The following is a 23,876-nucleotide window of genomic DNA, read 5'->3' as shown; positions in this document are numbered from 1 at the left end:
TGTTGGTGGCAAGGAAAAAATACCACCAAAGTACCCTTTGGTGGCAGGACACGGGTGGCACTGTGGTCTAAACCACTGAGCCTCTTGGGCTTGCCGATCAGAAGGTCGGCGGTTCGAATCCCCGCAACTTGGTGAGCTCCCATTGCTCGGTCCCAGCTCCTGCCAACCTAGGAGTTTGAAAGCACCCCAAAATAAAGTGCAAGGAGATAAATAGGTACCGCTCTGGTGGGAAGGTAAATGGCGTTTCCATGCCCTGCTCTGGTTTCGGTGTTCCGTTGCACCAGAAGCGGCTTGGTCATGCTGGCCACATGAACCGGAACAACTGTCTGAGGACAAACGCCGACTCCCTTGGCCTGTAAAGCGAGATGAGCGCCGCAACCCCAGAGTCATCTGCGATTCGACTAAATGTCAGGGGTCCTTTACTCCCCCCCTTTGGTGAGTGAACCCCAGCAGAGATTTAAGGTGACAAAATATGAAGCAAAGTAACGCATGAAAGTATTAGACCTTTAAAATATGCCCTAGTGAAGTCCAGAATTACCCTTTTTACCCAGCATAGGAAAACCCAGCACATGTTTAGTAAGCTAAAAATGGTTTACTTACAAACTCTCCAGAGGTCAAATTCATGTGCTTTTCCATCCAGCGTTGAGTGAATGTCGCACAGGCAGTAAAACTTGGCTTAGTTACAGCAGTGAAAGTTCCCAAGCTGTTGGTATAGGAAAACAAGAATGGCTTCTCAGGTAGACTGAGTAAGATAAGGTGAGCTAAGGCTGGCAGGACAGCTTACTTTATGGTCTTCAACCTTTTATTTTGTCTTCTTATTACTTGTTTCTAGCTATATCTATAGATGGATCTATGGTGGCAAACTGCTGTTAATGTGCTTCTGCCTGTTTCTTTAGGTTTGACACCTACAAACTCAAAGGTGAAAGCATCAGACTCGTCCGGTATTTGAATGCAGTTCACAACGGCATGATCCTGGCAGTTGCGGTCAATGATGAAGGATCCAAAAATTTGGATGATTCAGCCAGGAAAGCAATGACCAGACTGGGCAGCAAGCATTTCCTCCACCTTGGTTTTAGGTAGGAGTCTGGCCTGCCAATGTTACCAGCACAGAGGCCCTATTGTATCCTGCCTGTACCTAAAATAATTCTGTTTCCCCACCCCCCCACCCCAATAGCAAAAACATCTCACATAGTGATTTTCCCCTCTTCTTGCCACTTGGAGTGTTCAGAAGTTAATTAGATAGTTTGAAAGAGATTCAGTAGCTCAGCTGAGCATGTTTCAGTATGAGACTTGAGAACTTACTGCCCAACTTGGTGGAAAAGCCATAGTGACAGAGCACTTATTTTGCATGCAAACATTTTCAGGTTAAATGGCTTGGCATCTCTGGGTTCCTCTGAAAGCTTGGAGCGCTGCTGACAGGTCAAAGTAGGGATTTTCCAGATGACCTGTTTGTTGAGTCTTCAACCTGATTTGCTTGCACAAAGCTGACATGGAGGTTAGACTATGGACTCAGCTGGATTGGTAAAGAAAAAGTGTTTTATATGTGTTGTATATGCAGTATAACACTGTGACACCAGATGGCGCTGTGGAGTCCTGACTTTCCCTACAGGATTTCCCTGTATGAGTTTACAACGCATTGAACTGAATCACTTCTTTGATGTGTTTGGATCCAGCCTATATCCACTCTTTACTGAGCATTCATCCTGATTTCTTTGCCGCATTCTTCTCCTAACCATGAATCATTTGCTCATCCCACGTTTTTGCAATGCATTTCTTTGTCACTTTTGTAACTGCAAAAAGTCAGTTTCTTTTCTGGATTTGCTGCGCCAGCATGACACGGCACTTTATTCTGCTTTATTTGCATACACCTAAATTTCCAAGTATGCACTTGGATCGCTTCCACTGAATACTAAGAGCCTGGAGGTGTCCATATGCAATACTGAGCTAGATAGATCAGGGGTCTGACTGTATCAGGCCGGCACCGATTCACCCCCTGTGCTCCACCCAGCTGCTCTTCTCCAAAAAAGACCGAGCTGCAGGAAGTCTAGCCACATCAGCCAAGAAACCCTCTTGATACCCACAGGCCTGGACATCTCAGGTGGTTCTTCCTCTCAGGCATGCCTGCTGCTCTTGGCAAGTAGGGCTGCAAACTTACCTGCGAGTTAGCAATACTGTGCACCATAGGGCTTACTTCCAAGTAAACATGCCTAGACTTGCACTGCAAGAGACCGTGCCCTGTATTAACTATATGGGCCATATTTTTGCCTGCCTTCTTTTGTGTGTGTGTTTGTTTTTCTCTCTCTCTCCATTCTGATTTAATCATTTGATGTGTTCAGGTTCCAACAGAGAGCCATCTACAAAAAAACAACAGTTTAAAAAAAAAAATCTCCTGGCATTTTAAGCAATTGACATGCCCTTTCTCCCACCAGCTCATTTGGAGGGAGATCATAGCTTTCCAAATGCCTTTGCCATGTGGTATGAAGCAAACACTTCCAGTAGTTGCACCTGGCTCCCTGGCAGATCTGTCTTAAGAACTTCATCTTTGCAGCTTCCATTGGGTTTGCTGCACAGGGTTCAAAGGAGCGATGCTTAGAGACGGTGATGGCTGGGGCCAATTGGAGCCAGTAGGGTGGAAAGAAGGGAGGCCAACAGTAGGTGGCGCCAGAGCCAATGACAGACGGAGACCACTGATTCTAGTGTTGTCCTTCCTGCTGAGTTCTGCAAGGGGGGGAGCTGAGACTAAGGAGGAGGAGGCCAACAGCTTTATGCTACCCCCTGGATTGTTCGTTCCAACACAGAGAAGTCTCCAGTGAACAAACTCTAGTTCACAAGTGAATGTTTGTCCAATATGTCTTCTGGGACCCTGAAAGTATCCTAGATGACCTATAGACTTCAAGACTTTGCACATTTGCAACATGGCATATATATATGTGTGTGTGTGTGTGTGTGAGAGAGAGAGAGAGAGAGAGCGAGAGAGAGAGAGAGAGAGAGAGAGAAACTGGTTGATCAAGTGATCTGCTTATAGCCCATTACCAAGCACGAACTGCCAAGATTATCCAGTCCTTGTTTGTGCCTGTTCTATGCAATCCGTATTCTTCTGCTAATGTTCTTAGCAATCTCCAAAGCTGTGCCCAAGAATGCCAGCAGCCATGAAAAAGCACGTATTGCTCACCTGGAGTTGATTAGAACATGTAAACCTAATTCCTAAATCATATATATATATAAATTTTATTAGTTTTCCAAATAATAGTCAAATTATGACAATAACAATTAATTTCTAATTCCTAAATCTCCAGCATTTCAAGAGAACTGGCAAGCATAGATTCATCTGAGGCCCTTTAAAACAACAGCAGATTGCCAGCTAATCAATAAAATGCGATGCACTGAGCATTCCCACTAATACCCTTTTTGTATTTCGTCGCATCTTTTGCCAAATCTAGATTCTTTTAAAGACCGTATAGTGGAGGCCAAGTATTTTCCGTTTCTTAGACATTCATTTCTGCAGAACTCTGTCACATAACGAGTTCTTTATGGGTCTGACCCTCAAACAACTTTCTCTGGAGGATCATCGGTGAGCTTTTAACAAGCTTCCCCTCCCAAGTTTGAATGTTTCGTAGTTTTCAGACTGCCCAGGTTTATGTTCATCTGGCATTTGCAAGGTTGGATTCTCAGTTAAAAGCGGGAACTATGTTACGAGCTGAAGGAAATAAGGGGCCTTTGAACAAGGAAGAGGATTCCTTGACAGTATCATTTCTTCTTAGTTGGAAAAAACAAGGTAGAAAAGGGCATTACCCTTATATAACTTGACAGATTTCATAAATCAGCTTGGCTGGGCAGCTTTGAAATGAAGTATTCTAATAGACTGCACACTTCTTTATGCTGTACATAAATAAATATGAAATATGTTTTTTCTTTTGATTTTCTAGGCATCCTTGGAGCTTTATTACAGTAAAGGGGATCCCTTCCTCTTCTGTTGAAGACCACATAGAGTACCAAGGTAATTAAAAGTAAATAGCTCCTTGAAACTGCAGGTTGGAATTAGTCTCTCTTTTTTGGAATAAATTTTATTAGGGTTTATAGAGAATAATACAAAACTTGATGTGAAATATTTTTTTTCTTCCTTTTCGTCCAAATTAAGACTTTGATATAAATACAATAAAAACATAAAGGGTGTGGGGAGAGAAAGGATTAAAGAAAGAGAAAGAGAGAAATAAAGAAAAAGAAATAAAAAGAGGTTTAGAGGAGGAGAGAGAAAATCGGAAGGTAAGGAACTTCCGCTTCTTTGTCCACTACATATAAACAGTATTCACTTCATCCACTCCAATATTACACACAACAAAGCCACTTTCTAGAAACAAACAGTATCTTCAATCCTCAATTGCAAATGTCATTATTTCATTTACTTTTTCACATGAAAAGTCTATGAGAAGTTTCCACAAATTAGTCATTCTGACCAGAATGGTTTCCACAGTACATGCATTGACCTGGGGCAAATATAATCTGAAACCATGGTTTGTGCATATCATAATTAAGAACCCACACCATGGGGCTGATCCAGGCTGCCACTTTCCCGGGGGAGGGGGGAGAGATCTTTACCACTGAATCAGAGCAAATGTCAATTGGATTTTCCATGGATCAACGTTCGCTCTGATTCAGTGCTAAAGAGCAGGTTTTCCAGGGGAAAGTGGGAGGATGAACAAAAAGCTGCTCGGATCCATGCAGGGACAAGCAGAGGTGTGGACAAGTCAATCGTTTGAGCTTCCAGACAACAGAGCAGGCAAATCAAGGTTCAGAGCTGCTTTCCTGCTTTCGGATCCTATCTCCTCAGGACTAAGCTTCATCAGTTTACTTCTGTTGCTCATAGTGCAATAGTTCTTGAGGCAGAACAGGGGCCCTTTCATTTGAAAGCCTGTTAATTCAGATGTGGCAACAGCTCCAGTTTGCAGACCAGGCTCAAACTGTGGTTTTAGTTTGTCGGCCCTAAATAAACCACAGCTTGTGGGCAGGTTTGGGTTCAGACATAAAGCGAAACCGCAGTTCATCTAAACAAACCTTGTTTTTTTCGCGCACCTGAACCCAGATGTTGTCCTCCCTTTTGCACTCCCAACTTCATAGCTAGTAGGAAGTTCCAGGTTTTACGGAGCCCATTTCCTTGCAGGGAGAGTGCACCATGACTTGCCTTTGTAACAGGTGTGGGAGTACAAATTATACAAGCCGTGGATGGGAGGACAGGCAGGCATGCAAGGAGGGCAATGAAGGAAGAGCTGTTTCCCAAACGCAAACAGCACACATGAATGCAGACACAAAGGCGTTTCCCAAAGTTCTTCCTCCTTCCTGGTTACCTTTAAAAAACAAACAAAACAAAAACCAACCTGTCAAATTGTTTCTCTCCCAGAACCTGCAAGAAACTAGTAGTGGAAAACTGCTCATCCTTTTAGATGTTTCTAAAGGCTGCACTTTGAGTGGTTGGAAAATGCAGTTTTCCCTCCAGGACCTCTTGAGGCAAAGACGCCTGGATTTCTTGCAAAAGCTAAATGAATGTGTTATCTAAAAAAGATGAATTGGAATGGAACTTTCCATGTGCCCTTATTGCTGTACTGTTAAGATGTTCTTGCAGAAGGATGTCAAGGGGGACTTATTCTGGAGCTAGAATATGATGAGTGGGTGGGGGGGAGAGAATCTCTAATTCTCCACCCTGACTATTTGTGCTGATTTTGCAGACTCTCCCTTTCAGCAGGGGAGCAAACACCCCATAATGGATAGGAGGAATAATGCCAAGATCTAGCACTTGTGTTTGAAATGTTGCAGGTACTTACCAAACCAGTCCTAAATCCCAAGAGGAGCAGGAATGTTGAAGTGTCGACAGCTTCTCCGTACTCATCCAGAAGGGCTGGGGCTGCTAGTAACTTCTTGTACTTTGCCTTTTGCAGGACACCGCGGCTCAGCCATTGCCAAGGTCTTCAAACTCTTCCAAGCAGACAACGGAGAGCATTTCAATGTGTCTTCAACCAGTGAGTGGGTTCAAGGTGAGGCCTCACCCCCACCCCTGCCACCATCACTATTTTTCACCAGCCTGAAGCATGGGGAGATCCACAACGCACATTTAGGGCACATTCAACACACTTTTAAAGTACATAAAAAGGTAAAGGTAAAGGGACCCCTGACCATTAGGTCCAGTCGTCACTGACTCTGGGGTTGCAGCACTCATCTTGCTTTATTGGCCGAGGGAGCCGGCATACAGCTTCCGGGTCATGTGGCCAGCATGACTAAGCCACTTCTGGCAAACCAGAGCAGTGCACGGAAACGTCGTTTACCTTCCCACCGGAGCGGTACCTATTTATCTACTTGCACCTTTTTTTGGCGTGCTTTCGAACTGCTAAGTTGGCAGGAGCAGGGACCGAGCAACGGGAGCTCACCCCGTCATGGGGATTCGAACCGCTGACCTTCTGATCGGCAAGTCCTAGGCTCTGTGGTTTAACCCAAAGCGCCACCCACGTCCCTTAGCTTCCCCCAAAGAGTCCTACAAACTACAGCACCCAGCATGCTCAACAAACTGCAATTCCCAGGATTCTTTGAGGGAAGTCATGTGGATTGAAGTGCTATAACTGTAGGGTTATATGATCAGCCTGTGCAGGCTGCTAAATAGAGCAGTTTGGAATCCTCTCCATTGTTGCATAAATCATTCCTTCAGAGCCAGGGGTGGGTCACCTTTTTGGGCATGAGGGCCACATTCCCCTGGGTGGCAGTAGGTGGGACCAAAGTAAATAAAAATAAAAATGGGTGGGGCTAATGTAAAAAGTGGGTGGGCAATCCTCTCCCTCTTTCCCCATTCACCAGTTCATTCTCTCTCTCTCTCCTCTAGGCTTTCATTGCAGCAGGGCAGCAAAATGGCCTATGAATAACTATGAATTAACTATGGCCACATTCACATCATACATCTAAAGTGCTGTGATCCCACTTTAAACAGTCCTGGTTTTCCCTGAAGTATTCTGGGAGCTGTAGTTTGCTAAGGGCGTTGAGAACTGTTATCAGACCCCTATTTCCCTCACTGAGCTATAATTCTCCAGAGTTCCCTTTGAAGAGGAATTGATCGTTAAACCACTCTGAGAATTGGAGCTCTGGGAGGGCAATAGGAGTTTCCCAACAACTCCTCAGCACCCTTAGCAAACTACAGTTCCCATAACTTTTTAGGGGGAAGCATTGCCTGTTTAAAGTGGCATTGATTGCATGGTGTGTATATGGCTTGCGTCAGATTAAAAATGTGACTGTTTTAAGAGTTTGCAGTAGCGTAGGCGGCTATCGGCCCCTATAGCTGCATCATTTTACTTGTTCTAGGTTTCTGCAGAGCACTTAGTGCAGTATTGGAATGTCGTTGACTTAAAGTTACTTAACCTTAGCGCAACTGGGTCAGCTATTAAGCTTATACTGTATTTGTGTTGTGAATCCATGCAACTTTAATAATAGCACTATCTTCCCCCTACACACACACACAGCTTGACGCACTTCACAGCATCCCCAAATAGCAGCTGACAGACCCACAACCAGAGCCAGGGAGTGGGCAGTTGTGGAAGAGACTTGCTAACGGTGCTTGGCACCAACATCAGTGGAACACATTTTTGTCGCATTGGTTAAGGTTGTTCTGTCCAAAATGACCTTCCTTCATGTTGACTGCTTTTCCTCCTCTCCCTGCCCCCCTTCCAATCCTGCCCCAGATGTGGAATGGACAGAATGGTTTGACAAGCCTGAAAAAGCAAAATCCAAAGATGGAGAGCGACTTTCAGATTTCCGGGCTGCTCACCCCGAAGTTTGTGATCACCCCATTAACATCCAGGTAGGACAGCCAAGGGGACAGACCTCTCCCTGCTGTTACATCCCTCTTCCCCCTTCCAGTTGTCAGCCAACCATTTCAACCATTTTATATGGAGTTTAAAGCTGTAAAATGAAAACGGTTTATTAGACCACATGGCTTTTGGGTGGCCTCTTCTTTTCTAACTACTCTATATAGATGGGTGTGATAGAGATGCTTGCCAGAGAGGCACTTTGAAAGCCAGCTGGGAGCTAGGGCCTGTTTCTCATTCAAGGACTGAAGCCACAGCCTCAATATACATTTAACGCAGTATTCTATCACTGTAGTCAAGGCTTCTCCCAAAGAATTCTGGGAAATGTAGTTTGACGAGGCTGCTGAGAGCTGTTAGGAGACTCTGTTGCCCCCTCACAGAGCTTCAGGAACTGAATTTTTAAAGCACCGTGAGAATTGTGGGTCTGCAAGGGGAATAGAGGGTCTCCCAGCAATTCTTGGCACCCGTAACAAACGACACTTCCCAGGATTCTCTGGCTGTTATGCTATTTTCCCGGTCTGGTTAAGATGTTGTTCTGGAAAAAGCAACTCTTTCACAGACCAAATACCTTGTAAACAAGCAGCAGCATGAAATAAAACAATTGCTAGTGGAGGTAAGCTGCCAAAATAAGAGAGAGCCTTGATACCTTTCTCTGTGGCACAATTTTTTAAAAAAAACATTCTTATGCAGCAGCTTGTAGTTTGAGTCAACCTCTCCTCCTTTGTTCTGCCTCCACTGTTGAAGACAATATGCCTCTTGAGTATCAGTTACTGGAAATCACAGGTGCAGGGAGTGCTTTTGAATTTGGATCCTGTTTGTGGGCTGGCTACTGTGAAAGCGGGTCCAATATATCTGAAGGAGCGTCTCCACCCCCATCATTCTACCCGGACACTGAGGTCCAGCAATGAGGGTCTTCTGGTGGTTCCCTCACTGCGAGAAGCCAAGTTACAGGGAACCAGGCAGAGGGCCTTCTCAGTAGTGGCACCCTCCCTGTGGAACGCCCTCCCACCAGATGTCAAAGAGAACGACAACTACTAGACTTTTAGAAGACATCTGAAGGCAGCCGTGCTTAGGGAAGCTTTTAATGTTTGATGTATTACAGTATTTTAATATTTTTATGGAAGCTGTCCAGAGTAGCTGGGGAAGCCCAGCCAGATGGGCGGGGTATAAATAATTTATTATTATTATTATTATTATTATTATTATTATTATTATTATTATTATTATTACTAGATGGGACTAGATGGGTCTTTGGCCTGATCCTGCAGGTTCCTGGTTTTGGTGTACAGTTTCATGTGAAAGCAAAACACCTGTCTCCCCCCCCCCCATTGCACAGGTGGTGTTGAGCGCACAACTTTTATTTTTCACGCTCAATTACTACTCATCTTGCATTTCCATTCCCCTTCCAGGCAGTCACACTCGATGGAGTGAACCTGACAACTGAGGTTCACTACAAAAGTGGCCGTGATTTTAGGTTTTTCTGCCGTGGCCCAGGACAGACTCCCGGAGGCTGCCGTAACTACAGAGTGCGCTTCTTATGTGGCAAGCCTGGTATGTGACTAATTTTAAAAGCTTGGGCAAAAGTTGCTTCTACTGACCTACTTATTCTAAAGGAAGTAGCATTTTACCTCAGAACTATAAATACCTCGGTAATGGAGGCTTTCCATGAGTCTGAAACACCTTCTAATTCTGTAGTGTCTTTCTCATCCAAACACTTTCCATTTCTGCTTACTGGCTTCCCATTCTCCCAACCAAGTTTCTAGTCCTCATGCACTAACTTATACTGACACACTGTGGCCAAGAGATTGATATTGAGGCACTGGAAAAATGAAAGTATGATACCTTTCAATCAATGGACTGATGCTATGACATCACTCATAATTCATGAACGGGCTGCTTACAGGCACAGACTCTGTATGGATAAATACGTTAACATTTGGAATGAGTTTATACAAAATGTAGTAGGCTATTAACATTTACATAAGCTCTAGGACAATAACACTATACCAATTTATATAAGAACGTATGGGAATATCGTAGATTGCTTCCCCCCTCCATATTCTCGCTTTCATATGTATCTTTGTTATTGTTTTTCTCCCTTTCACTTTTCCTTCTTTCTTTTCTGTATCACTTTATTTCTTTTTACTGAAATCACTTTAATAAAATATAAATATTTAAAAAAAAACTTATCCTGACACACATCTCCCAGCAGTCAATCACAAAGCATCTGGTACAGTCATACCTTGGTTCTCAAACTTAATCCGTTCCGGGAGTCGGTTTGACTCTTGAAACTGTTCGAAAACCAAGGCACAGCTTTCAATTGGCTGCAAGAGCTACCTGCACTCAATTGTAAGCCATGGAAACTGCATCGGACATTCGGCTTCCGAAAAAAGTTTGCAAACCAGAACACTTACTTCCGAGTTTGCGGCGTTCAGGAGCCAAAACATACTAGTACCAAGGCATTCAAGAACCAAGGTACGACTGTAATCTTAAAGGTCTCTAAAACAAGACGGGAAATCACAATAGTGTGGGCTACATAGAATGCTAATCAAGACAGGCTTTTGGTCTCACCCGACCATTTCTTTTCATTATACATGCTCAACAATTTCAAGAGTGGCACATTGACATCACCAACACCCAGCTAAAACTCCACTGAAGTGTTTCCCAAGGTGCTCAACATCTCTTCCCTCCATCAAATATAAGTGGGAGGATTAATTCTTCTGCTGAATGCCATCAACACTGGAGAAGCAACAATTATTTCAGAAAGCGGTCATTTTATTTTGCAGCCGTTCATTTTCAGCAAGCCAGTGATTCCATGCAGTTCTTTTGACCTTCATTTTTCAAAAGTCAAAAAAAGATGGCTGTTTTGTTGATTAGCATGAGGAAACCACTGTATCATGCTGAAGACAGCTACTGCAGCATCTTTAAATGACAGCTCTGAGCAACCGTAAATGCTGGGTCTGAGAGGGTGTGGTGCCGTAGGCCCACAAAGAGCTGCGTTTAAATTTAGTGAAGGGGTTAGTGGAAAAACACACTTGCCAGTAAATAATGAATGGAGCCTATTTTGTTTCGCTTGTTAAGTTTTGCACATTAAAAAAGAACCTGGCAGCATGGTTGGAGGAGTTGTCTTGTATTTCCTTGGGGCCAGTCAACCACTTACTTTCGTTGGTGTGAAACATGTCCTATAAGATTAAGTGAACAATTTGTGAAGTATTTTAAATATTCTGTCTCTCCAACCCCCCTCCCCATTTATTTATTTTGTGTGTGTGTCCTGTATTGGTTTTCCAGTGAGACCCAAGCTTACAGTCATGGTTGACACCAATGTAAACAGCACCATCTTGAGATTGGCTGATAATGTGCAGTCATGGAAGGCTGGAGATAAGATAGTTGTGGCCAGTACAGATTATTCCATGTATCAAGCTGAAGAATTCCAGATCTTGCCCTGCAGAGCCTGTGGACCCCATGAAGTCAAAGTGGCGGGTAGGTCATCATATTGGAATTCATGATTTTGATATCTGCACAGTTTGTGTCTATGGCTGCTTCCTGGTAACCTGTTTATTAAGTGTTCACTCTGATTTATTTGCAGGGAGATTAGATGAGGTTTTCCATTTATTGAGCATTCATTCTGATGTGTTTGTGGGGAGGTTAGATGATACTGCCTCAAGCAGTTGTTGACCCACACTTTTCAGTATCTCTTCCCATTACTTTCCTAATTGCGAAATGTCTGGTGATGGGGTAGGGGGTGTGTGCAGATGAGTTTGTTGTGCAAGAACAACACAATTGCACAAATGGCAGCAGTCTAGAAGCACCCTGTCTCTTTTGCCTGCACTATTTTTAAACCTCGTGCCTAAAAATCAGTGAACCGTTCGAATACCTTATAAGCTTGTGTCTTTCCAGTAGGGAAAAGGGACTTAGATGTTGGGTTTTAAAATCAGATTGGTAGCAGATAAACAAAGTGGACAAGGAGGAAAAGAGGAGATAGATGGGAGAAGCCAAGAGACAGCCGGTGGTACAGAGAAAAGGCTTGGATTGAATGCAACAGTGAAGGAGTCAGTGCAATGATGATAATGATAGAGGTGTTATTCAGAGAAGTTGAACCCTAATGAAAGGAAGGAAATGGGGTGGATAAAACTGGCCTACCTTTTGGGATTGTTGTAAGGATCACTGATAAAATGAACAATCAGCGCTATGTAAATATAAGCAGTGGTCTTGTTGTTGTCAGGAATTTGATCAACACCGTGCTATACAAAGCACAGCCCCAAATACAGGTCACTCCTTGACAACCACATGCCCCCATTATATTCATTGTAACCTGCTCAGTAAGACCTGTAGTTGGCCCTTTGTGAAATGGGCCAAAAGGAGTTTGGTGCTTTGTTCCAAGGGAAATATTATTCTGGTTTCAAATGCATCATAGGCTCATGACTAAAGATGGCAAGCTCTCTGTGAGAAAAATGTATCAGCAGCGTTGATGGTGTTTTTCCCCCTTTCCCCAGAAACACTTGGATGATTGGAAAAACCACATGAAATGTGTGTGACACAGGTTACCTCATGAGAACAATCTTGGGCTATAGTCAATGAAAACAAAGCTGGAACAGGGTGTATTACTTGGGTTCCACTAGCATCTGAAAACCATGCTAGTGGGGAGTTGCAGAAGGAAAGTGGCAGGGGAAGGGTTAAGTGCCTCCCCGCTCCATTTGCAGTTTCTCTGCTAGAAATGGCATCCTCCCAGCACTGCTTTGCAGTGGAGAAGTGTTGGCTGGCTTCTGAGAATCCAAGTTGGTTGCACAGTGCTGGCCTCAGTTGCATAATGAGGTGGCATCGATGGAAAATTCCTCCTGTCTCTAGTTCACTGTCCTGTGCAATAGAAACAGGAGAACTGTTGATTATCATTTCCTGGACTTCTCATAGAAAATGTTGATAAACATTAGTCAGGGAGAGTTAGGGATAAAGGATGTATTCAACAAAGTTTTATACAAAATAGACCCATAGAAATCAATGGACCTAACTTAGTCATGTTAATTAATTTACTCTAAGACTTAGTTTTATGTCTTCCACTGAATCCTGTTGCACTTCAACAGGTTTGGAGTCAATCATTCTGTAAGGGTTTTTAACAATGTTATTAAACAGATGCTAGCTCAGCTACGGATGGGCATTGCTTCTGAGTTTTTGAAACAGACAGAATTGCAACTAGTAAAGTTTTTTTTCTTCTCATTGCTACAGTCCTGTATTGGGAAAAGCAGTATCAGTTGAATTTATTTCTGCCATGCCACTATAAAAATGCAAAGGGGGAAATGGTGGTAACTGTTAAGTTTGCTGCATGAATAACATCCGCCTAATACAACCACCTAATGGTTAAACTAGAGATTTGTGGTTTTATAACGCCTTTTGTGACTGAGTCAAGTGCTAATTATAACCAGTGTCCTCATCGTTTAGCGATATTTTCATACACTCTGCATTAGGATATTTGGCCAAATGAGTTGAGCTGTTTTTAACAGTTCCTGCTAATAAATTATGCTGGCTTGACAAACAGAACTTCAGAGAAACAGATGGGAACTGGGCATCTACAGGCGGTCAGGAGTGGGGTGTTCAGCTGTGTGCCATCAGAATTTCACACTCTCACACATGAACACCTACCTTGAATGAGTGAAGATAAAATAATTCGAGTGGTGTAAGTGAAGACAGCTATTAAGGCGTCGTACCCAGAAGAAGACTGACAAATTGATGTCAGGACAGGAGTTGCCTAACTCGAGCAGCTACTGCAAATTTTCCCCTTATGCTTTCATCATATGCTGTCATAGATGCCAACTCCCTGGGGCCCTGAGCACCCACAAAATTCCCCATGAAGGGGCCAGGCACCCACAAACTTCAATGCCAGTGCCATGCATGGCACCCATCGCCTAAGGCACCCATGGTCGCAGAGCCAAGCAGGCACTCCTGTATGCTGTTGATGTTGCTGATGTTATTTTAACTTCAAAGGAACAGAAAAAGTGAGGTGAGCTTCCGTGTGAAGTTGTCAAAACATGGATGTCTAAGTTATTGGAATCCCACCATTTTTAATCATCATTATGTGAACTTTAGGCTCTAGAGGAGACTCTGCACAAGTTCAGAAGAGATTGCCAGTGGGGGAAGAGTCAATTTCTCACAAATTATCTCTAAGCATGAGTTTGGAATAAGGTGTGTTCCCAGAGCATTGGATACCCACCTCAGACGGAACAGATTAATCAGTAAAGATTTGCTGCACTGACCTCCAGTGATGGACGCATGTGAGAAGTTAATCGGTTTAAATCAGGGTCTATTGGATGGGGAAAAATTGGTTTTTAAGAAATGATAGAAAATTATTGTAAGCAATTAAAAAAAATCAAAGTGTCCTTTTTAAAAAAGAAAGAAAGAAAGAGAAAGAAAGAAAAGGATTTAGATTTTTAAAACTTCTCCATGGACTTAATTTGTCCCACACTGTCATTGTTCATGGTGCTTTGTGGAGCAAAATATGCAAAAGGGACAGGTACATTTATATCACATATTTCTCCTTCACAGATATTACAAATGGGGTTCCATGGGAAATCTCACTGTTAAACCGCTCTGGAAATTGTAGTTCTGTGAGGGGAATAAGTGCCTCCTAACAACTCACAGCGGGACATGGGTGGCGATGTGGGTTAAACCACACAGCCTAGGACTTGCCAATCAGAAAGTCAGCGGTTTGAATCCCCGCAACGGGGTGAGCTCCTGTTGCTCGGTCCCTGCTTCTGCCAACCTAGCAGTTTGAAAACACATCAAAGTGCAAGTAGATAAATAGGTACCGCTCCGGCGGGAAGGTAAACGGCATTTCCGTGCACTGCTCTGGTTAGCCAGAAGCAGCTTAGTCATGCTGGCCACATGACCCGGAAGCTGCACGCCGGCTCCCTCAGCCAGTAAAGTGAGATGAGTGCTGCAACCCCAGAGTCGGTCACGACTGAACCTAATGGTCAGGGGTCCCTTTACCTTTTAACAACTCACAGCACCCTTAACAAACTGCAGTTCCCAGAATTCTTTGGGGGGAGAGCCTTGGCTTGAAGCCACTGTTCTTTCCTCACCTCACCCTATAATAAGCCGCTTCTACATACTTTGCACATCTGATTTTCATGCAGAATTCTGCCTCCAGTTCATGGGAATGGGGCTTAAAAGGTTCGGCAAAGTCCCTCCCAGTTGAACGATGTTTCTCAGCTTTCCTATCACTAATTCGGCATTGTTTTTCTATGGTTTGTGTCCTCGCCGCCCCCAGGGAATGGATTCAAATTCTTTGATGCTTTGCATCTGGATTTCAAAGAACTCTGGAGATGCCCAGAGCGAAAGGCAGCAAAATGGAAGGCAGGAAGGGTGGGACAGGGTAGAAGATCAAACAACAATAATTCCCAGCCTTATCTGCAGCTACGTAGCCACATGAGAAGCGTCAAACCCTTGATAAGTTTCACAAATGGGCAGAAATGATGCAACACCCTTTTAATGTACCAGATAATAAGTAACATGAATGAACTGGTGGGTGTCACTGTTCAGACCAGAACACCCTTATAATAGATGGCTGGTTACAGTTCATCTGTGAATGTATCTTGACTCTGTGAGAATCTGATTATCAGCAGACCTCTGAGGCGGCTCAGTCTGTGGGAATCCAAAAGTGTGGGAAAAGTACATTAGAACTGGACATTTCTCAAATCAGATGCAGGGCTTGTTTGTGGTTTGAGGACCCGACCCCCGCAATGTGAAATGAATACACAAGGACACGTGATATAAGGTTAATGGGCAAGGAAAGGCCACAACTTTATTGATTACAGCAGTGAAAAGGTATTGGCTTAGGCATTGGATCTCTCAAGCAAATGGGTTTATTCACCAGTAGGTGGAGCCTGTTGATGCTAATCCAACTATAGGCTCTCCCCTGATGTCACCGAGGGCCGTGCCATGGCCTGCCGCCAAGCAGGCATCGGACAGAATACACGACCGCCAGATTCCTTTAACGGAATACCCAAAAATTGAAGGCATAGGCGATGGCCACACCTAGCCCTTCGACACCACAACACATTATTCCAATGCCTAACCTACCCACCAATACCACGAAAGTTGTGACGATTGCTACGAGGTAGGTGAAAAAACCAAAAAGCCTAATGCCAAATGGAAAAACTCCTACCAGGCCCCCTAGACAACCAGGGCGACCAACCTAAGGTCCATAGCAAGGCCAATGACCTAAGCCCTAACTCAAGGGAGTGGAGGGTGGGTGACTCGCGGTGAGACGACGAAGAATGAGGCCAGGGAGAGGCTGGCACCGCAGCAAAAGGCTGCTAAGCACGCCCCCTCCCAGGCACCTGGTTGGATGCCTGCCGAGGGGGCGTGGGCGCCAGCCAGGTGAGGTGGAGGCAGGGGGCTAACACCCCCTGCTATGAGCGGGGCTCAGGCTCCCGCCCACAACCACTCCCCTCTCTTGCAGGGAGGAGAGTCTTTCTCTCACGAGTTTGCCCATCTAGACCCTTTTTATTTGTTTAGAAGGAAATGAGGCCATTTTGTCCTTAATGGCTGGCTGCATCTCGGATGGCAACATGTATCGGACGGCAATCCATAGTTATTGACTACTCTGCCAATAGAGACTCAGCTGGCAAATTCTGTTTTAATTTTTGAATACCTGTTGAAAACTCTCTTATTCCATCAGGCCTAGGCAAGCAATTGAGATACAGTGGTACCTCGTGTTACATACTTAATCCGTTCCGGAGGTCCGTTCGTAACAGGAAACCGCTCGTAATATGAGGCACACTTTCTCTCATGGAGCCTCCTGCTGCTGCCGCGCCACCGGCGCACGACTTCCGCTCACATCCTGGGGCAAAGGTCGCAACAGGGGGCATCTACTTCCGGGTTAGCGGAGTGCATAACCCGCAGCATTCATAAGGGGGGCGGTACGTAACACGAGGTACCACCGTAGTTGGAAAAATTCTGATTTTCACTCTTTTACATGGTTTTTATTGTATGGTTTATAAATGCTGTAGTTGCAAACCACTCTGATTTTTTTTTTAATGAATAGCTGTATATAAATATTTTTTTATAAATAACTAGGTATATAAAATATGATAAAGCAGGCAATGAGTAATGGTTATCACGGCAAGTGATAGGAGAACTTCCTCCAAACTTGTCGGGTGGCAACAAAATAGCTGAACATATAGGGCAAAAAAGGTGGTGATCCCTAATAATAACAATAAAAACACTTCTCACAACAACCCTGCAAGGTAGGGATGGGGAACCTGTGACTCTCCAGATGGGCTTAAGCTCCCAACAGCTGCAGCAAGCATGTTCAGTAGTCAGGGATGATGGAAGTTGTCATCCAATGATATCTGGAGGTCCATAGGTTCCCCGTCCCTGAGGTAAGTGGAATACATACAGTGGTACCTCGGGTTACATATGCTTCAGGTTACATACGCTTCAGGTTACAGACTCCGCTAACCCAGAAATATTACCTTGGGTTAAGAACTTTGCTTCAGGATGAGAACAGAAATTGGGCTCCTGTGGCGCGGCGGCAGCAGGAGGCCCCATTAGCTAAAGTGGTGCTTCAGGTTAAGAACAGTTTCAGGTTAAGAACAGACCTCCGGAACGAATTAAGTTCTTAACCTGAGGTACCACTGTACTGCGGATGGTGAGAGAGAGGGGGAGAGAGTTGCCTAAGGCCATCTACTCAGTTAATGAGAGAAGAGATATTTAAACCAGAGACTTCCTGATAGGGGTGTGTGATTTTATCAGTTTCTGTTTCTCATTTTTCCAATCTTAAATTCGGTGCTCCAGTTTTTTCCCTTTGAAAAAAGGTCCTCCTGCAAATTCATCAGTATTTTACTGTGAATTTTAGTGTGCAGTTTCGCCTACTATGCATATCTTTGCAAATGAAATATTATCCCTAATAATATTTTCATATTATTTTCAAAAATATTTGCATTCATATTCAAACCTTACCTTAGTATATGCATTATTTGTAGAAATTTACTCAGCGAGAGATCTGCATTGCAAAATTCAGAGAAGTGTGAGTTTTGCAGGCTGACTTTGCATCTTGTTTTAGAAAGTGGGAATTGGGAAAGCTCTGCTTTCAGTGTGAACTGAATCAAATTTCTCCCTTATCGCTACTTCCTGGTTTCTATAACCGAGTCTCTTTCTATCATCTGTGCTACACCAGTTACCATCTGTTTTCCTATTGCTTTTGTTCCTTCTTTCTCTCTTTGAGAGTAGGTTTGCCAAGGTGCTAACTGGAGCACAGGAAATATATTCTGCTAGGTTGCCACTTCTGATGGCTGTACATGCAATTATTTTGTTGTTGGTACACTGCATGTGTGCACAATGAAATGTGCGCACGTGTGATTATCTACATCATCACACCTGCGTGTGCAGATAGTTATCCCATGCGGCAATGTACATTTGGATTTAATGGATTTCCTAGATGTAATTATGTAAAACAGCATTCTGCTGAGTCAGATCATTGCTCCAGCCAGCGCATGGACTGACTGCTACTTTCTACAAATGGACGCAGATTGTTCTTTCTAGCACAGTATATCTTGACTGCATTCCAAGGCCTGCAGCTCAGCATTAAGTCATTTGCTTTGCATGTAAAAAACCCCCAAAATTAAATTCTCCAAGAGGAAGGTCATCATAATATTTGATAGCACAGCTTTCAGAAACAACAACAGCCCTGTGTCGAAATTTTTGCAAAGCTGTTCCCTGTCAAACTAACGCACTAAATCCACTAAATTAACTCGGTAATAAGGTAGCTTCATGTGTCTTGGGCTGCATTCGTAGTCATGTTTCCCTGACTGTTAATATTTGAGCTTTTGCACAACATAAAAGCCACTTCCAGAAATACGGCAGAAGATAGCTCAAGTTGATTGCTCGTTTCCACATTATTTGCTTTCAGAAAAAAAAAAATGTTTGCAAATCACATGGAAATAAGCACTAAACTTGTGCTATATTTGGCTATATTTTTGGCAGGGAAGCTAAAATATAGCGAGGAAATGAACAGTTATGGAAACATCAGGAAACAGAATTGACTGCCATGGGAACTGCCACCTTAGGACCTTTATTGCCAGACAACCTGGGGCTTAAATCCAGGAGAAACTTTCTGCATGCATTACATGTGCTCTGCTTGCAACCCACGCACTCCTCCCCTCCCCTAATTTATACAGCAGGCCATGTGTGGAAGAGTGTGCAAAACTAAACAGTGTGGCTGGTGTCACAATAACTGTTTGTCTGCATCCACCGAGCGAAAGGCTTGACGGAACACTCGCCTTAAGCGTCCCTCTAACCGCAGATCTCATTTACAGTTCTTTGGGGTGAGATGTTCTTGCCTCCGATATGAAGAGCTCTCTTTCACATCTGTCTCTCTGATGTGCCCCATGGGGCTGGTTGCGCACCAAGCGCCTAATGTAAATTGGCAGCCGGCCCTGCATTCTTGTTGCCCCAAACAGAGCAAAAACAAGAATTCTTGCCACAACAGGTCTCTTGTGCGTTGAAAACAAACGCAAAACCCTATGCTGCCTCTCTCGGTGTCTATGGATATCACATTAAAGAAGATAAAACCTCCCCCTTCCAAAAAAAAAAAAAAGAAGCTAAAAGGGATAACAATTTTAAAAGGTATACAGTACAAAACAATAGCAGCATAAGAAAGTACACATATAGCTCAGTTGGTTAGAGCATGGTGATGATAACACCAAGGTTGCAGGTTTGATTCCCATATAGGATGGTTGCCTATTCCTGCAATGCAGAGCGTTAAACTATGAAGCTCTGGGTCCCTTCCAACTCTACAATTCTAGGATTTTATATCCCAGCGGTGGAACAGGATGATGAAGATGATAGCTGTTATTTATTGAACTTTTAGAAGACATCTGAAGGCAGCCTTGTTTAGGGAAGCTTTTGATGTTTAATAGATTATTGTATTTTAATATTCTGTTGGAAGCCGCCCAGAGTGGCTGGGGAAACCCAGCCAGATGGGCGGGGTATAAATTTATTATTATTATTATTATTATTATTATTATTATTATTATTATTATTATATCCAACCCTTGCTCCATAAGGAAGCAGGGTGGCAAACAAAGCAGAAATGTTCTAAAAACAATTATAAAATAAAATCTAAAAGCAGTTTTAGTCAAAAACATTCTTCTATCCAATGATCTTGAGGTTTCCAAGATCGCACTCTGCTGTTTTCTAAAAGCCAGAAATGAGCTACATAAAGAAATCTCATCAGGGACACTGTATTGCAACCACCCACAAAGCCCTGATCTATGCCACAGATGTATTTTACTCCCCATAGCAAAGCAACATGGATCAGACCCTTTAATAGGCATGGTGTGGAGTTTCTATGAGGAGAGGTTCCAAGGTAATTTAGGTCCCCTGCAATAAGGGGACTATGCGTACCTAGTAATCCATATTACAGCACCCATTCCAGATTCCTCTCATTGTACAAAAATAAGAAGAGCACTGCTGGATCAAACCAAAGGACCATCTCGTTGAGCATCCTGTTCTCACAGTGGTCAGGTGCCTATGGTAGAGTTGCCATATTTCAAATGGCAAAAATCCGGGCAGAAAAGTTGTGGAGCCTTTTTGGCAACATCACAAAAAAAGGCCATTTTTGAACTATTTTTAAGGGAAATCGGCAAAAGCAGCACTGCCAACATGGGCTGCCATACGTCTGGGAAGCCCACAAGCGAGGTCTGAGCGTGAAAGCAAACTGATATTCAGTGGCAACCTGCCTGTGACAACAGAGGTAGTACAAACAGCCATCATGTCTAGCAATGAATGATAGCGTTGCCCTCCGTGAATTTGACTAATCCTCTTTTAAAACTGGCCGAGTCAAGGGGACATCCTGACAATGTGTGGGAGCAAATTTGCTCAGCTGTGAGTAATGCAAATGCTGTAAATTTGACAGAATGCCGAGATTTTGCAAGAACTGGTTCCTGAGTAAGAATTTCATTTGATTCTGCGTCGTTTATTCTGGTGGGAAAATCCTGGGGTTTTCGTGGCGAATATTGAGTAAGGGCAAAAGAGGAGGAGGAGGAGGAAGAAGGGGGATGTATAGGATTGAAGCAGGAGGCAATAGGTGTTTTAGGAGCAGGGAAATGAAGAAAGCTGAATGCAAGACCCAGAAGAGGAAGGAGAAGGAAACACAAGTCATTTTTGGGTTCTGTCTGGACAGTCCTATTGAACATCCCAGCCTGGTTCTTGGCTATTATTGTGTGTGTGTCACACAAATTTCTAGTTTCTCTAGGCTCTAGAGCAACTGCCTAGAGCAATTAGATATACAGTGGTACCTCGGGTTACAGACACTTCAGGTTACAGACGCTTCAGGTTACACACTCCGCTAACCCAGAAATAGTGCTTCAGGTTAAGAATTTTGCTTCAGGATGAGAACAGAAATCGTGCAGCGGCAGCAGGAGGCCGCATTAGCTAAAGTGGTGCTTCAGGTTAAGAACAGTTTCAGGTTAAGAACAGACCTCTGGAACGAATTAAGTGCTTAACCCGAGGTACCACAGTATTTTAATTTAGGTAATCTATGTAATAGGCTTATGTTAGAAAATGAATATGGATTTTGAATTTGATGTTTGAAATTTTTTTTTTGTTTTGAAAAAAAACCCCAAAACAAATTTCTAGTTTCTCTGCTGGTGGTATAAATTGCCAAATTTAACCTCCTGCAGAAATAGACATGCTTGGTGTGTTTGTTTTACCATCAAGCATTCCAGGAACCCAATTTATAGCTATTGTCTGGGGTGAATGTGGTATCAATACTCCATAAGGAGAGGGCAGTGGAGGACAGCAACCACCTGAGACCCATTTCCTTATCTTGAATCTCCCCCGAGTCAGCAAAAGCACAACATGAAAACAAACACTCAGCGTGTTAGTTATATATAGAACTCTCTTAGTGCATATTCAACATTCTTGTTGGCATTTAGCATTCTTAGCATGTCTCTGCAGGTGTTAAATAAAACCCAAGCCCATGCAAGCCTAAGATCTTCTTATTCTAAAGCCCAGGCACGTGTACCTTTCATAAAAAGTTTTTTTTTTTTTGAGAAATATTTATTAAAGTTTTACAAAAACAAATATACAAAAACACATAATAAAAGAAAAAAAGAAATAAAAATAAACACACAGAAAAGATAAGAAAAATAAAAAACAATTCCATTTTTCATAACTTAAAACTCATTTGCTTGTTTCTTTGACCTCCTCACACCTCCCCTTCTTGTATTCCCATTTAAATAATCAAATCAGCAAATCCTTACCCTCTTTCATTTATCTTATCTCTATAACTTAACATTTTATAACTCTGTATTTTCATCCACTATCAATTCATTTTTGCATATTCTTATTACCTTTGTTGCTAGTACCACTTATTTCCAATCCAACATAATTTTAATTATGTTTTTACCTATTTATAACCCTTTTTCCATATTCTCTTAAAGCATTACAGCTGGAAACCACTTAATTCATAAAAAGAGTTTTGTAGCATCACCAAGACATTTATTTTAGGAAGCTTGCCCCATGCCTAGGGATAACTGAATCTTACTAATTCTGGTTTCACTCCATTCCTCATTTTTCCAATCTCCACAGTTTTGAGTGCTCCACATTTCCATATTATTTTGAAACCTGCATTTCAGCACAAATTTCTCCCAATCCACCGTGTTTGTATACAATTTTGCCTAATACAGTGGTCCCTCGGGTTACATACGCTTCAGGTTACATACGCTTCAGGTTACAGACTCCACTAACCCAGAAATAGTGCTTCAGGTCAAGAACTTTGCTTCAGGATAAGAACAGAAATCGTGCTCCGGCGGTGCGGCGGCAGCAGGAGGCCCCATTAGCTGAAGTGGTGCTCCAGGTTAAGAACAGTTTCAGGTTAAGAATGGACCTCCAGAACGAATTAAGTACTTAACCCGAGGTACCATTGTATGCACATTTTTTGCAAAGCAGTTCCCCCTAATATAATGCGTTTTTGTATGTTTTGCAGTAACATATGCATTTCTATGCACAATTTAACCTAGTGTATCCATTTCTGCACACGTTACCTGGCTTCAGAAATGCACTGGAGTGTGAATTTTGGAGGATGGATGTGTTTCACTTTGCATATTGCTTTTTGGAAAAGTGTGAATTAAGGTAGAATTGCCTTCAAAGATGAACAGACCCGAATTTCTCTCCCATCTGCAACCACATTGCTTCAATGCATCTGCACCACTCCAAAGCACTTAAAATGCAAAACAGTTGCAAAGAATCCCAGGGCGCATAAACATGGAAAGCATTCTAAATCTGAAGGCCTGCCATATAAAAATCATCTGTCCAGCAAGACAAGATCGAGAATAAGTCAGAGCTTGTGGGAGATTTAAAAAATGTTAGGGGAGGGGGGGAGACCATTTGAATTGAATAATGCAACTTCTGCAATGGGTTACGTTAAGTGATTGTTTGTCCACTGCTTGAACCTTACCCAGGAATGTCTTCTGGTTTTTATGCCAGTTCTATTTGCAGATTCCAGGCCTTTATGTCAGAGGGTGAAAAATAGCTAAATCTGTTCGCTGCTGCGATTAAAACACATAGCAAACTGACAGCAGAAAACGTATTTCTGTATAATCGCCCTGAGCAAATAGCCAATTATTTGAAGCACGTATGTCCCTCCAGTTAGTTTTGTAGGCTTTTTGTCTGTGGACCGTATGCACATAATAAAACTTGAGCTGGCTGGAGGAAATGGTATGTTTTAAAGAATGTGGGGTTTTTTGAAAGGGGAGAGAGATGAGGCCTTGCAGATATAGGGGGTCGAGGGAGGCCATCTTCTAGGTGCCGCAGCAGAAAATGGATGGACAGCAGCAACAGCTACAGAGGAGAAAAGCTCGTTTTTATTTACTATCTGCACCAATGGACACAGATGAATTCTTTTGCCCTCCTTATCAAAGTTCCGTATGAAGTTTTGCAGGGATCTCCCCTTTCTGGCTCCACCAGGTCTCCATCTGATAACACCTTGTGCTCAGATCTGCTTCAGCAAACAACAGCCGCAGCAGGATCAAATGATACCAC

General features: G+C 43.1%; 1 protein-coding gene across 6 annotated transcripts in view; it reads left to right on the top strand.

Moving 5' to 3' along the window:
* Positions 1 to 23,876, top strand: part of CEMIP (cell migration inducing hyaluronidase 1) — a 173,929-nt gene that overhangs the window by 108,598 nt on the left and 41,455 nt on the right. For all 6 annotated transcript variants that reach the window (XM_083586230.1, XM_083586229.1, XM_083586231.1 and 3 more), the window contains exons 6-11: positions 897 to 1,076; positions 3,927 to 3,997; positions 5,931 to 6,026; positions 7,713 to 7,831; positions 9,248 to 9,389; positions 11,127 to 11,318. In XM_083586230.1, coding sequence (XP_083442356.1) covers positions 897 to 1,076; positions 3,927 to 3,997; positions 5,931 to 6,026; positions 7,713 to 7,831; positions 9,248 to 9,389; positions 11,127 to 11,318 — 800 coding nt within the window. The remainder of the gene's footprint in view (positions 1 to 896; positions 1,077 to 3,926; positions 3,998 to 5,930; positions 6,027 to 7,712; positions 7,832 to 9,247; positions 9,390 to 11,126; positions 11,319 to 23,876) is intronic.

The sequence above is a fragment of the Podarcis filfolensis genome, assembly GCF_964270895.1.
Source record: "Podarcis filfolensis genome assembly, chromosome: 14".
Lineage (NCBI taxonomy): Eukaryota > Metazoa > Chordata > Lepidosauria > Squamata > Lacertidae > Podarcis > Podarcis filfolensis.
Note: the sequence above shows the minus strand (reverse complement) of the source record. Positions and strands in the feature narration are given on the sequence as shown.